The sequence below is a fragment of the Teleopsis dalmanni genome, chromosome 2, assembly GCF_002237135.1.
Source record: "Teleopsis dalmanni isolate 2A chromosome 2, ASM223713v2, whole genome shotgun sequence".
Lineage (NCBI taxonomy): Eukaryota > Metazoa > Arthropoda > Insecta > Diptera > Diopsidae > Teleopsis > Teleopsis dalmanni.
In genome coordinates, this window is record NC_051847.1 from 26,676,585 (window position 1) to 26,693,489 (window position 16,905).

Here is a 16,905-nt window from a genome sequence, read left to right on the forward strand (position 1 = left end):
TTTTATTATTCTGTATTATATTTTCGTCTTTATCCTTCTCACTAAATCCGCCACTGGATGATAATAATTTTTGTTGTAACAGATTTCATTTTAATGGCGTTTTCGTTTGATAAATCTGGATTTAATCTAGATTTACTCTCGATTTGTTAAATTTTGTTGCCTTATCGAATATTTTTAGAGCAATCTGACACTTTTGTAGTAGTATTAGTTTTTATATTTTCATATAAAGATATATCGTCATATAAAACTCTGGCAAAATATCTAAAGTATAATAATTTAATCTCAATTATTATGTATTTTATCACAGTTTTACAATCGGAAATGAAAATTGCACTAAAAGTGTATTAAAGGAGCATCTCGATGAAAAAAACTACCCCAATTAACAATTGATAACGCCATAAGTCCATACATCCATACATTTTTCACATTAAACTTCTAACGATTTCTGTTTTGTAATCGGCGGAGCTTCATCGCAATTACACTGGTAATTAAATTTGTAATTAAAATTACAATTATATGTAAAGAAGCATTAGTAATTTGCAGTACATTCCAAATGTAATCGAATAATTCAATTATTCTTACAATTCCTTTAATAACGAATGTAAATTTCTGTTCCAAATTACAATTATCTGTAGAAACCCCCCAGCTAAGAAAGAGTAAAAGTGCACAGTTGCACTGACTCAGAAAAATCTCGACATAAGATAAATTACAATTACTTACTACTAATAATAAGTAGTTAATTCAATTACAAAAGTAATCAATACTTTGCAGTTCTGTCCATAAATACAATTATTAGTGTGTTATGGTGATATATTTCTATTGTATCGTATATACCATAATTTATATATTTACTAGCTCTTCAATAGATTATTGTTTCATTTAATTTTTATTATAAAATAATTAATTAATCATTTTTTAATTACTTATAACTCAGAATATGATTCATGCAATAAACAAAATGAAAAGAAACCCTTAATGCTAAGAAGTATATTAAGTAAGAGTGCAGGCAGCTTATCACAAACTTAAATAAAAGTAATTAAACTCGTAACTTAACAACCAGACAACAACTGTTCCAGGCAAAATCACAAAATCAAACGAGTCCTTTCAGCAGAGTTGCTGCTACTTTGGAAATAAAATAAAATGGAGCTCAAGGAAATCAAGCGAAAATGATGATTTGATTCGGGTTAATAAGAGTAAGAATGTTGAAGGGAAATAAATACAAATATGAAAATAGAAATAAAAATAAAAATCAAAATCAAAATATGAATAAAAGTAAAAACGAAAGTAACTGGAAGACTTAAGACTTACCTGGATGTAAATTGAACTTTGACTCGTCATTACGATTTCCATCACAACTGTTGCTATTGTAGTTGTTGGCAGTGGAAGGAGCTATTGGCATCATTGCGGTTATTATTGATCCCGACGAGGATGTTGCTCCTAAATCCATTAATTTAACAATCGAGCAGACATCGTTCGCATTTTTCTTATCAACTTTTTTATGTGTTTTTTTTTGGATTCGTTCGTGATTTTTTTTTTATTTAGATAAAATCAATTTTAAGTTCAATTCAGTGCAGTTCGATGGAGTTGAGATGCGATTTTAGTAATATAAATGATGTATACGGCAATACAGAATAGTAGGAGACGGGAATACGAATACGAATATTGTTACGAGTACATAGAGGATGATACACATTCAGTAGGCAAGCATTTGAATTACAACAATAATAACATCAATGAAATAACATAACATAAGTAATAATAACAAATTGCTATAATTATGGATTTGTAAAAGGATACCTCAAATTTGATTGATACTATTTTGAGATGATAGATGGTAAATATGTATACTATGTAGCGATTTAAGTAGAAATATGTATTATTATTTGAGTAAGCTGAGTGTATGTAATATGTAGGATTGTAAATTAATTGGTTTTGGTTTTTGTAGATTACATCAAAAATTGACGAACCCTTTTATGGTGTTGTGATTTTTAATGTATTTTGAAATTTGTTTAAATTTCTTGAAAATAAATATATTATAAAATAACAACATATATAAAAAATAAATAAAAAAATGATATCAAAAAATATTTACTAAAAGTAATTCAATATTTTAATTTAATAATAATTTTGGCTGTATTCAATTAATTAAAATAATATAAAATGAATTTATGTTGTTGTAGTTCACTACTGTTCGAAAAAACCTCTTTATTTAATAATAAACAAAATAATAATAAACAAAAATTAAAGAAAATAATTTAAATTTAAATTTTTGGTTTTCAGTCTCACTGGATTTTGTTTGATTATTTAATAAACAAATCTAATGAACTTATTTTATTTTATATTATTTTTAGCTATAAAACTGCAATAATGACAACGAAAGATGGGCACATTTTTAAATTAATTATAATTTTAGCTACCTGAAAAAGACTCTTAAAGGAGATCAAAATATGGGTTATATTTATATGTACACATAACAAGTTTGTATTCATATAATAAGGATGCTTACATATCAGGCCTAAGAACATAACAAAATTTCATAGTAACTCAGTTGTTCAGCCCAATGCTGTGAGTAACTAATTAGTTATTATTATATTATTATGTTTGTTGGATTTGCTTTAACCCTATTTCAGGATCTAAAGAATTTCCCCAAATCCATACCTTCCTATATAAACTGTTGTATGATCATCTAGTAAGCAGTCCAGCCAAATTCTGTGAGTAACTCATTAGTTATTATTATATTATGTTTGATGAATTTGCTTTAGGCCCTATTTCAGGATCTAAAGAATTTCCCCAAATCCACAACTTCCTATATAAACTACTGTATTGATCAGCTAGTGATTATTAGCTAAGCAGTCCAGCCCAATGCTGTGAATAACTCATAAGTTATTATTATATTATTAATTTGGTTTAGGCCCCCTTAAAGAATCTAAAGAATTTCCCCAAATCCACGCTTTCCTATATAAACTCTTGTATTGATCAACTAGTAATTATTAGCTAAGCAGTGCAGCCTATTATTATTATTATTATTAAGTTTGATGACTTTACTTTGAGAAGCCTTTAAGTACCTAAAGCATTTTTTCAAATCCATCTTTCTTCATAAACTGTAGTGTTGAATCTACATTATAAATGATTATTTCTTCGCAAGATACAACTACCTTTACCACCTAGGTACTTCTTTCGTTTGTACATAGTGCCGGGCAAGCTCCTAACACGTGCTTCATTTGGTTCCCTAAAAAACCTACAAGTTTCGTTAGAGTTAGTTTCTAGTTTTGTGAGGAGTTAGAATATTAACTTAGTGTGAGGATTCCTTTAATGATTTTTAAATTATTTCTACTTAATTGCAAACAATCCTTGAACCGTTTGAAGCTGAAAGTCCCCATGTGTGGTATCGATTCTAATATCCCTGATAGATTATACCATTCTAGCTTTCTTTGTTGCTCCTCTTCTTTCTGAATGGTTAAAATTTATATTTTTTTCCAACTACAAATTATATAATTTTAATTTGTGCATTAAAATTAAATCAACAAATTTAGCTTCTAACTAAGACTTTTGTTTAAACTTTAAATGCAAGTTCCAAAAAAATATACAAACGATTTAATTGCTTAAAATCCAATTCTTACAAAAAATTTCCATGGAATTTATAATATTTTAATAAGATTTTTGTTTTTCAGAAAAACCCTCTGGAATTCAGTGCTATTCCAAACAACGAGCATTCTGTATGGCATTAAGAAAATCTGTTTAACGTTTCCAAATCTCGACATAATTAATATAAATGGTGCGCAGAGGGAATAATTTTCATATGGTGACGTTTCAGTCAAAACATCAACAATTTTCATGTGAATTAATAAGTTTTGGTATGCAAGAATTTTGACGTCTTTGAGCTGAGAGTAAAATTTATAATCTCGTATGATGTTCACGTCTCAGCAAAGTTATTAAAAAGAAAAATTTAATTAATTTTCTCCTTCATTATTATAAGACAGATTGGATTCAGAATAAATTATATTTTAATTTTAAATCTTATATAAACAATTTTATTTCTAATTGATGTATTAAATATAAAATTTTTTTTATTAAAAAATACGTTTGAAGTCTAATGCAAATAAGTAATCCCAGTTCAGTTGTTTAGGTGCGTTTTTACAAATGATATACAATATTAAAACTAAATTTATATTTTAAAAAAATTATAATAAAAATAAAAAACTATTAGAATTGGTTTTACTAAAGCTCAATATCAATGAGAAAGAAGAAAAGAATGAGAATATATATAGAGGTAGAGGTAAACATTATTTTCGCCGAAGAGGAGAGCCACGTCTGGTCGAAATCCGATAACTGGTTGTTATGTTCAATTAAGTAAATAAGTTTGGATCAAAATATTTTGTATGGCTTTTAGTTTATTTCTAATTGATGTATTAAATATAAAATTTTTTATATTAAAAAATACATTGAAGTCTAATTGCAAATAAGAAATCATACTTCAGTTGTTTAGGTGCGTTTTTACAAATGATATACAATATTAAAACTAAATTTATATTTTAAAAAAATTATAATAAAAATAAAAAACTATTAGAATTGGTTTTACTAAAGCTCAATATCAATGAGAAAGAAGAAAAGAATGAGAATATATATAGAGGTAGAGGTAAACATTATTTTCGCCGAAGAGGAGAGCCACGTCTGGTCGAAATCCGATAACTGGTTGTTATGTTCAATTAAGTAAATAAGTTTGGATCAAAATATTTTGTATGGCTTTTAGTTTATTTCTAATTGATGTATTAAATATAAAATTTTTTATATTAAAAAATACATTGAAGTCTAATTGCAAATAAGAAATCATACTTCAGTTGTTTAGGTGTATTTTTACAAATGATATACAATATTAAAACTAAATTTATATTTTAAAAAAATTATAATAAAAATAAAAAACTATTAGAATTGGTTTTGCTAAAGCTCAATATCAATGAGAAAGAAGAAAAGAATGAGAATATATATAGAGGTAGAGGTAAACATTATTTTCGCCGAAGAGGAGAGCCACGTCTGGTCGAAATCCGATAACTGGTTGTTATGTTCAATTAAGTAAATAAGTTTGGATCAAAATATTTTGTATGGCTTTTAGTTTATTTCTAATTGATGTATTAAATATAAAATTTTTTATATTAAAAAATACATTGAAGTCTAATTGCAAATAAGAAATCATACTTCAGTTGTTTAGGTGCATTTTTATAAATGATATACAATATTAATACTACATTTATATTTTAAAAGAATTATAATAAGAATAAAAAACTATTAGAAATGTCTTTATTAAAGCTTCAATATGATTTTCAGGTATAAGAATATATATAAGGGTAGAGGTAGACACTATCTTCGGCGAAATGATCAAGTTTAGCGAGTATTAACCGCGTTTTATATATAAGACTGGAAAAGGCACGTGAGCAGCAGCAGCCCCTGGAGAGGAGAGTTATCGGATCTGAAATCCGATAACTGGTTTGTTATGTCCAATTAAGTAAATAAGTTTGAATCAAAATATTTTGTATGGCTTTTAGTTTTAACGGGACTGTGCTGCATGATAATAGAAGAGAATATAAAAGAAATGATAGAATAGAATAAAAAATAAATAACACCGATAAACAAATATTTCGACTCACTGGTGTATGCGTCTTAGTTAACAGAGATTTCAGCTTTAACAACTATTAAAATACAGTTTAAGGCATTATATACTTGAAACAATGGGGAAACAGAGCTCTGAGATGAATTTACTAATACGCTTTTGTAAAAACCAGTCGATCGAAATCTTTACTCATTAACGTCAAATAAGTAGTATTCGCTAAATATGCTTATATTTTGTTTGCTTCCTATGTCTTATTTATGCTACTACTACTGTTGTCTACTTCCCCCAGTGGGGCATAAGGCCTTAATAATTCTTTTAAGTCTGACACTATTTTGTGCTCACTTCCGACCATTCTTCTGACATTTTCGCTGGCGCACTAGGTCTTCTGTTGTGGATTACATGGCAACGTTTGCCTCGCTATGTTATCTCTTAGTTGCCTAGGCGTATGGCCTATTAACTTCTTTCTCATATTTGTCTCAATTAATGCTACTTTTTGAGTCATTTGGTTCAGCAGAAGTTTATTTGATATTCCATCTGGTCACCATACAAACACTTTCATCTTTATCTCTATACATCTGGAGTGCTTCCCTATTTTATAGCCGTGGTACAAGAGAGATTTCACATTAGTGTTAAAGTTTGGTTTGCTTTCTGAGTTTACTGGATCGTCATAGCTATCTTGTTAAGTTGCTAAACGCGACTTTCGCTCTTTAACAACTTCGCTCTTATTTGTCACAATGCTACCCAGGTAGGAAGAAGACCAATCCCTTATGTATAATTTATAAGCACCCTATATATAACAATCTTACATTAAACCATTCTGACATGAAGCAAATTTTCAAGTTAGTAATATTGATTGAATACAGTTCTCTCATCAACTCAGAAGGTAAGATTACTGCATTTACTGTTAAAAGTATAAAATTTTGAAAACCTATAAATTTATCAAGATTAAATTGAATCAAATATTCCTTAGATTTTTAAATAAAATTTGTGCCTCGATGAAAGTATCATAAATTCTATTTTAATTAAAACGTCAATTTCTAACTGAAGTATGAAGATATTTATTTTCGTTTTTAGGGCATTCACTGAGTGTTATAATTCAATCTGCATTGAAATCCGCTTTAGGTCTGCCCCTGTCACATAAACAAATCTGCATAAACCAAATATAAAGAGCGTAAGACACATGCTTTGCTGATCATTTGCAAATACCAGCTCCTCCATTTAGATTAAATTTTCCATGCATGAAGGCATAGCATGGTATAGTCTTACATTGATGCAGAATCCTACTATAGCATTTAAAGAAAACATTGTTTCATGTTGTATGGAGGACACCTATAGTTTGTCATATAAAGGAGCCACTTGCTGCTGGCTGCTGATAAATGAAGCTCTAATAAACATGTACCATGCATACCGGATTACTTTATCATATGAGCTCATATTGCCTGCGTTCTATTTTTTCGTTTCACAAATTTTAAGCAATGTTTGTAAATGAATGGTCAAAGTAAGGCAACGTTATCATCAACACGGAATCATATTAATGGTGCACACTCTAAGCAGGCATATGCAAATTCATTGTAGGGACCCACACATTTGTATGGCCTAAACAAGCATCGGATATGCGTGTCCATTAAACTCCCACTCCCACTCGCACTCATAGAGCTACCATTCCGTTTGTGGTCTATATATGTGGCATTGCAGTGCCCATTGGAAGCTAGCAATCATTTCAATGCTATTCAAATGAATTACACTACAATATTGTCGAAAATGCACTTTGCAAGAAACTCATTACAGTGCTGGTTCATGTTGAGTGAGTGGGCGCTATTCACGTTTCAATGCATTTTGCATTTACTGTGGTGCTGCTTTTTTTTTATAAGTGCAAACTTTAACATTTTTAAAATAGTTTTCCATCGGTCAAGTAAGATTCCATACTACGGACTCATATACATACACAGTTACATGCAAATTTCATATGTGGTTAAAAATACATACAAATGGAAATAAAACCAGTAACAAGTTAATATAACTAACTTGTCTCTAGCAGTTTTACAATTTATAGTATATCTAGAAAATTTGATGCATTTTAGTAGATAAAATGTAACCTTAATTTTTTTTTTCTTTTTTTTTTGTAAATAAGTGTATTAGCAAAAGTGATGTTGAGTAACACCAATTTTTAAAGGGTTCTGATTATCTTAAAAATAATTACATATGGTTTCTTATCAAGACTTTCTAAATATTTAAACAGTGAAGTGTAAAAATGGGTTGATTTCAGAGATAATAATAATCTATTGCAGTGGGTTAATGACTTTTTAAATACAATTACATATACCTTCTGCTCAAAAAGTACTCGGATTTTGTAAATAAAACACAAATTTAAATTTTATTCCAAATTAATTTTATCTCCTACAAAATATGCTCCTTCTGAAGCGATACACATATGCCAACGCTTAACCCAATCTTACATACACTTTTCGTAGGCCCGTTAAGGTATGGCTTTTAGTTCCTTCAGCGAATTCTCTTTTACCGATTCAATCGACTCAAAAAGCTTACCACGAAGGGGCAATTTGAGTTTCGGGAACAGAAAAATGTCGCACGGATCCAGATCTGGCGAATATGGCGCCTGAGCGATGACAGTTGTGCCGTGTTTGGTCCAAAAATCACATAGAACAAGAATTTTTCATAGCAAAAATCGCTAAATGCACTTGAGGTAGACTCACATTAACAGCTGCTGTAAACAAACTAATTGACAGATGGCGCTCAAATTTGTACCATATGTCAAGAAAGTGTATAAAAAGGATTAAGAAAGCATTAAAAATATTTTTTTTCTAATAATTAGATTGTTAAAATTGTTAAAAAATTGTTAATAGTAAATCAAAAAAAATTTACAAAGTCGAAGCTTCCATATGTAATATAGTATTCTTGCAAAAATTGTAGAAATTATTATATATTATAGAAATGTCACACAGTTGTTTGATTTTTGAAGCAGTTTCAACTGATTTTAATAAGATGATTTTATAGCGTGTTTTTTTAGCTGCATAAGAACTATCGATATCGATAATTAAGGTTTGACAGCTGAGGGTGACATTTCTGTTCAGTAAGGTTTGACAATTCATCATGAATCGTCTAACGCTAGAAGAATGCTTTTAATTTGGAGAAATTTCCTTTGAAAAAAATAAATCCGATCACGAAGTTAATAAAGCTCTTCGTCGAAAAATTGTGTTAAGTGGCGAAGCTCATTTCTGGTTAAATGGCTACGTCAATAAGAAAAATTGCTACATATGATGTAAAGATAATCCTCAAGCCGTTAACGAATAACCATTATGTTGTTTGGTGCAGTTAGCACGCTGTCGGGTTCATCGCTCCTAACTTCTTTCAAAATGAGAAAACAGCTAGGAGCAGCCGTTACGTTGAATGGTGAGCACTATCGAGCCATGCTGACTGAATTTTTATTTTTAAAAATTAATCAGTTAAAAATAAACGACATTTGGTTCTAACAAGATGGTACAACTAGTCATTCCGCGCTATACAGCTTAACAATCGATATATTGCGAAATCAATTTGGTAATAACTTTATTTCCAGAACTGATCCTGTTAACTAGCCTCCTCGTTAGTGCGAATTAACGCCTCGCATTTACGTTTTATGGGCTTATGTTAAGTCATTAGTTTATGTTGAACCAGCAACTCTTGAAGCATTAAAAACCAGTATTTATGTCTACATTGACGACACATTTATTGCAAAAAAAAACTTAAAAATTGAACTAATCGAATGGACGATGTAACTCGTAGCAGCGGTGGACATATGTCGGAAATTATATTTAAAAAAATGACGAAATTATTTACCTGTTTATAATAAAATAAATTTCATTCCAATAATATTTCTGTCTTGTGTTATCATTTTAAGTTCTCAAGCAGCTAATAATACAGTCTATATTTTATTAATAATGTACTAATCATAAGTCAACCATATTATAATTTTATATTGAAAATCATTAATATCACAGCTTAAGTTTGTTCTTCGACATTCTTTTAAAAAGTGGAAGCTGAACCCATAACTTCTGTAAGTTATTTTCAGCGCAAGAGTTTATAATGTTCATACATTATCTTAAAATCTTTGTAGTTTTATCTCGACTAAAAAGGTATAATATTTACAAATTAAAAACGAAACCTTAAAAAAAGACAGAAAAACTGTGATGGTAAGCAGTAACTATATTATAGTTAAGATCTGTTGTTTTAGAGTAACTAACAATAAGATTAAGAACTTATGAAGACAAAATATATCTGTAAATGCTTCAATAAATACATACCTTATGCATATATGAATAACAACACCCAATATATCCTGTATTTCTCATTAAAAGAATAAAGATCAAAACGTGCACAACTTCTATATATCAATTTTAAACTTAAATAAATTTTGAATCTATTTTATTTCATATTTTAAATTAGTTTGATATTTGAAATGAGCAGAAAATTGAATGGACTATAATTTTCCGAAAAATTACTCATACGCAACGGGTGCCCACAATCAATTGCACATATTTTATTGGTAATTAAATGGAATAAATGTTTATTTTATAAGGGTACCATAGATAATATAGCTATTGAGTGAGATTTAAAATATGCAAAAAAAAATTGAATATACAGTGAAAATGGAATTCTTATGGAATTACGAATATTTTCAGTTTTGAAATATTTTCATAACGCATAATTTAATAGAAGTTATGAAAACCTCTGCGGCCTATAAACCGAAAATAGAAATAAAAATAAAAAATTAAAATATTATAACGAAAATTATTAGTTATGATAGTAAATGGATGGATAAACACAAAACCAAAACTACTCGAAAGTGTAGTACGAATATAATGGAAAGGGATTGAAATTTACCATTATCTCAAAAGTATCAAATTTTATACTTATGTATATAGTAATTGCTATATAGTAAAAGTAGATCTTTAAACAAACAAGCAAACGGTATAAATATACAAATAAACTAAGTAATTTTACACATATAATTAAGCGAAAAAACACTTAGATAATTACAAAAAAGTCTCACATACCTGCAGTGGTGTGCGCTAAAAGGTGATTCGCTGCAATTGTGTTTGAGTTATTTGAATTCAATGCACCACTTCCGTTTCCTGTACTACCATTTATCATATGCAAAGTTGATTGTGGTCCATTTGTCTGTTGTTGTTGTGTCATTAGTTGGCCAGGCGTGTCGCTTTTACTAAGGAAGCTTAAACGCTGTTGGTGTTGTTGTTGTTGTTGCTGTTGCTGTTGCAACTGATTATCAATCGTCATTGGAGAGGTGAGAGTGTGATTACTGCCATTCGAACTTAATGGGGAGCTACTATCACCACCCGCTGTTATATCGTTACGTTTATTAAAGATAGCTACCGATGGTGAATTCGGGTTAACAGCAGTAACAGTAGCCGTAACTGTGGTGCCTGTGGCTGTTTGTATAATATTGTTATCGAGTGATAAAATTGGTTTTAAGGGTTTATTGTTGTTCACAGTTTTGTCATTTATCGCAACAGTGCTCGAGTCTAATGATTTTATGGCTTTCTGAAACAATAATTAAAACAAATTTCAGTTAAATGATATGTCAAAAATTTAATTGTTTTTTTATTTTTTTGGTGTGTTTTCGTAATTAAAATATTCACAACAATATACGAGTATGTTATGAAGAATTTCAAGTCAAAAATATCGAAAGTGTGTCTGATAGGATTTAAAATCAACATAAAATAAAAACTGTGTAAAAAAAGCATAAAAGGACATGTAGTGCTACATAAGCGGATTAACGTTGTCATCGATTATTTTCTGCAATTGCGAAGCAAATGTGCACATTTGCTTCCAAGTAATAACTTTATTTTTATCTGAAAGTACACACTGTAATGGAAGCATACAATTCATTTGTCCTTATTTTCCGATATTTAAAAATATGTTTTAAGAAGGTTTACTACAGAATATTAATTTTTTAAATATCTTCGTTTTGATTGCACTTTCTCATTTCATATTACAGAGAATTATGTTAAGCCCTCGCAATTTATTTAAACAGAAAAATTTATTCATCGCTGATTTTATTGATAGAACTGTCCATTAAATAGCTTAAAGTGTGCAAGGCTATTAAAATATTAAGTTTCTGTTTATTTATTATTTTCAATAATTTCTTTTGAAATGATAAGCAAATATTTAAGTATTTTATGAATTTATTCCCTACAGAAGAGGAAATTCAATTTACATGTATGACGTCTTATTACTTTCAAGAAGTCAACATTTGCAAATATTTGTGAATTTTATATCTTTGTGAATATATCTATGTGAATATATCTTAAAATGCAGTACTACCCATATATACTCATATATATAGGTAAGGTATATAGATATAAGGTATATAGGTATGTATAGTATAGGTATATAAGTTTCTTACGTGGCCATACAAAAGACATTAAAAATTTGTGATTATTGCGTAAAGAATATATTTGTTTATATATCAAGTATACAATATAGAACAAAATATATACAAAATAAAATCAGAACACTGCCGGTATAAGAGTATCTTACGACTTTTACAAGTACTTATATAACACTAGTAGTTAATACTGCTTTCGATTCCTAAAGAGTGATAATAAAATATAATAGTCTGTAGTAAATTTAATGAAAAAGTCATTTAATTTTATTTGACATCGAATTTATTTGCACTATATATGGGGTATATAATTACTTATGTATCAAATGGAATACGCTAACAATTAGACCTCTACCTCCATAACAATATCTGCGAACATTTCTGCAATAGATGAACTCGTGATAACTGAACTTTTAATCAAGTTAACTAATCGTTAACTGAGATTCCAGTAAAAGCTTGCAAAATTTTTTCTGTTATAGTGTAATTATATATATCAAAAAAATACGAAAAGGTTACTTTACTGAAAGTACTCTTAAACTCCTACTAAATATTCAACTTTCTAAATGCATGGAATTGTGGATCTCTTTTATAAATTAAACTTAAGTCTAAAAAAATAAAATAATACACGACATAACAGTTTTGTCACGTCATTAAGAAAAAAGAAACCAACAGTTTTGAAACTTCTTCTAACCAATGATGGGTGCTAATACATGAGGTTGAATACAAAGTTTATCTCATCTACAGAGCCACAACCACGACAAAAGTCATGAGATGATAGACCAAATCTTATTGCATACCTTTGAAGTATGCAGTGGAGTGTCAGCATCGATATCGTAGTGCTGACTTGAATACGTTTTAGTTTAAGCAACTTAATAGATCGAATCTAGTCTAATGTGAACTATGGGAATATTTGATCCGCCATGAGAAAGCCATGTGACAATAATCCAATTTACTCAAGTTTTGAAGAAGAGATGTTGGATTTATTTAAAGTTTAGATGTCCCATGGAGACTGTTACGCAAAAAATCGTCTATAGTGTGCTCTGTATTACTTTAACTAATCAATGAAAGTGCATGTCTTATTAAATCCACAGACAAATTAAACGAACAAAGATTTAAAAAAACGTTTCCTATAATATGTTTTAAATAATTTTTACAAATGAAATCGAAGTTTTGCCTTATGAAAAACATGCTACAATAACTACACACATAAGAACGATTTCATGGAATAAATAGAATAAAGAAGATGAAACTATGATGTTAGCAGGAAAGATGTAATGACAACGGTTTATTGGGATTCATATGATATAATTTATATCCATTACCTAATAAAATTAACGACAGGTAATAAAAATGGTATTACTGGATAATTGCAACAGCATTTTAAGGAAAGAAACATTTTTATTTTTCAGAAACAAAGAATCTATCCATCAAGAAAATAAATGGATGGAAATATGTGTAACCGAGATATGGCGAAATTTTATATATTTCACTGCAAATTGTTCCAGAATTCAAAACATTCACTCTATATTGTCACAAAAATTACTGAATTATAAAAGCTAGATTTAGATCTCATGTCAAAATATTTCTACTCGGTGCATCATATTGGTTCAACCATACCACATGAGTCACCTTTTTAATGATATGGTTTATCATCGATTGACTATTTATTGGGAAAGTATTTGAAGTTATTAATCTAGACAGACAAATCAACAATTATTGCAACTTTAAAAGCAACGAGTTTATTATTTGTGAGACACAACTTCCAACAATCCAAAAGTTTTGTAAAATTGTAGCTTTAAGGTGTTCATACTTTCTGACGCGTCTCCATAATGGCCATTATTGTCATTAATGCTATAAAATTGTATATCAATTAAAAAAAATATTTAATACTTTCATTAAATTATATTGGTTTTTTTAAGTTTAAATGCTTCTCACCTTTTTGTTCTATAAAAATTATATTTGTTAGTTTAGGTTTAAGACTTGGCCTTCCCTGTGGAAGGCTCCAGGACGGCATGGAGCTAGACTTGGCCTTCCCTGTGGTACCTCATGTAGTGCGTGTTTGGTAGACAAGAAGAAGAAATAACACCAGAACACCTGATGTGTTTTTGTCCAGGTCTGGCCAGAACTAGATTTGAGTTTCTAGGGGTCCCTTTCTTCAACTCACTTAGCGATATCTCCAGTATCAGCATTAGCCAGATTCTTACCTTTGTTAATGCCTCTGGTTGGTTCTAGTTTGACCCTCTATCTACTACCCACTATTACGAGGTTTTTGTGGATTCAAAACGGCTTTCATCCTTAGCTATTTGAGGAGGATTCGTCCTCTCTCCACCACAACTAACTAACTAACTAACTTAGGTTTAAGATAGTGGCGTATACCGAGAAATGAAGGAATAAATCCCTCTCCTCCCCTAAACAATATAATCTACAGAAAATACTTATTATAATTAAATTTAATGGATACTTAATGGATATAAATGGATATTAATACTGCCAAAAAAATAATATCTAGTACGTCTTTCTTGGTACAATCTAGGGTAAGCTACTGGTTCAATAATTAGTATTTCAATTTCTGACTGAGGTTTTCTTAATTACATATAAAAGTTAGTAAAATAATAGTATTAAGTTTATTAAAAATATTGAAAAAAAGTATTTGTTCAACTGATATATTTATGTTGATAACTTTTAAGCACTTATATTGTACTAAAATATCTGATTTATAAAACTGTATTTCTATAATTAATTGTTAAAAAAAATATTTGCACATATACATTTAATTTTAAATTCAAAACCTGAGTCGATTTACTTAATATATTTGCTTAATTAAAAAAAATTTTTATAATTTTCTACATATTTACCATATGTATTTTTCTTTTCTTTATTATTTTATTTACTAATAAAAACAACTACAGTTCATTTTTTAGCTTTTCAAGCAGACTAAAAACATTGATTTAATGCATTTTATTTTATATTTGTTGCAAAAAGGAAAATTTATTTCATTTAATATATATCAAAAATATTAAATTAAAGTAGAAATAAATAATTTTATTAAAAAATTTATTAGCAAGAACAGATGAAATCAATTCTTAAATGTGCGTGTAATGAATTGAGGTTAAATATTAAAATGTACAGTACATATAAAAATGTTATACTATATTTATTATGCAAATAACCTTCATTTTTGCAATGTTTAAAATTTAAATAAAAAATTATTTAAAATACGAGGTCATATTTCAATGACTCTTATATATAAAAATATATGTAGAGTTTTAAGTATTTAAGTGGCATTTTATTAATGATAAAGAGGGGAATATAATTTAAGTTAATTTTATATTCAGAACTTTTTTAATATTTAAACATGCATTCAATTTATTCAGAGATAAAATTTAAAGGAGAAACTTTTATTATCCTAATGCCAATTATCAATTATTAAGGAAAATGTTTATTATGTTTTTATGTATGTAAATAAAGTTAAACTTTATGTTGTGTGAAGAAACAAAATCATACATAAATTTTGAAATTTGGTTATAAAATAAATTTTTGTTCAAAGTTAAAATTTGGTTATGAAAAGATGAGGTGGTGGATGTAAGAGCCAATTCATGCATATTTTTTTTTTATTAGGAATGATTAAGTTTGGTGATTGAAAATTTTAATAAAACTCTATGCACCAATTAACATATTTGGACTACTTACGGATTCGCCGAGTTTATGTAGTGAAGCATTTATGCGATCCGGATTTCTTGGTGGTGGTTCTGGAGGCTCTGAAGCAGCCATTGTAGGTCCGGAAGATGTTCCGTTTATTTGCATAATTTATAAAGAAAATTTCTTGGCTAAGTAGCAGAAAATGAAAAATTCCGCTTAATTTTATTAAACTCGATTTTTTATAGAAAAAAACTTCGGAAATAATCTATTTTTATGGCTTTCTTTCTTTTCTGTTGTGAATCTTTAGAAATAAAATGAAAGTGGTTGAAGAGATTTTCGAAGCTGCAATTAATTCTGATATGAACAAAAAGTCGATATTTACTAGTGTTCCTTTTGTTTTATATCTTTTATTTTATTTCTATATGTTTTAGTATTTCTTTCTATAAAATTTTCTCTAGTTTGTTTTACAGCTGAAAGATTGGTAATAGTTGATTTATTTTATTTTATTTTATTTTTAAGTTTGCTTTTCTAGAGTTTGCAGTTCGAATTTTTCGTTTAATTAATTTTAAGAATATTATTCAACTGTTTTCAATTGATTAAATAATATTGATTTGATTTGAATTGCAGTTTTTACTTTTACTATTATTTTTTGCGAAACTTAAGTGCTACTCTGGCTTTCATTTTTGTACGCATTGTTTCGTTTTAAGCTTTAGTTACTCCACTTATCACATCTGCAAATAAATGAAAAATTTTGCATAAACAATCTTTTCCAACACTAAAAATATGTATATAATTTATTCTTATTTTGTATTTAATATGAATTTAGGTTTGAAAATATTTTATAAAATAATATTCAAAATTACAGGAAGAATTGGTGGAAAAATGGAAACAATCTTATTAATTTTCTTCTATTTATGCATATTTTATTGTAGCTTTTCTTGTTTATATGTATCACAACTACAGTACACTTAAAAAAATTCTCCATATTTCTTGGCTAAGGAAGTGATTTACTGAAAAAATTTCTCTTTTTTTATTTATTATTTTTTATTTATTCACATTTATATTTATAATAAATTTTCTTGCTTTTTGCCATAAAATTGTGTTCTCAACTGTAACAGTTGGGAACCATTTTTTTTTTCAAATACTTAAAAAAAGAATTTTCTTTACATTCTACAATTTAGATTATTATTACATTTTTCCCTCCATATATTTTCTATATTTTTTTTTTTGGAATTTAACATTATTATTAAAATTTGGGTTA

General features: G+C 28.3%; 1 protein-coding gene across 3 annotated transcripts in view; it reads right to left on the reverse strand.

Moving 5' to 3' along the window:
* Positions 1-15,849, reverse strand: part of LOC119677448 (kazrin) — a 39,250-nt gene extending 23,401 nt beyond the window's left edge. For 2 of the 3 annotated variants that reach the window (XM_038088791.1, XM_038088792.1), the window contains exons 1-2: positions 15,696-15,849; positions 10,657-11,161 (exon numbers count right to left, since the gene is read on the reverse strand). In XM_038088791.1, the coding sequence (XP_037944719.1) occupies positions 10,657-11,161; positions 15,696-15,809 (619 nt within the window). In that variant the 5' untranslated portion in view covers positions 15,810-15,849. Of the gene's footprint in view, positions 1-1,308; positions 1,486-10,656; positions 11,162-15,695 lie in introns of those variants that run through there. The other variant, XM_038088793.1, reaches the window with a different exon arrangement.
* Positions 15,850-16,905: the final 1,056 nt, after the last annotated feature.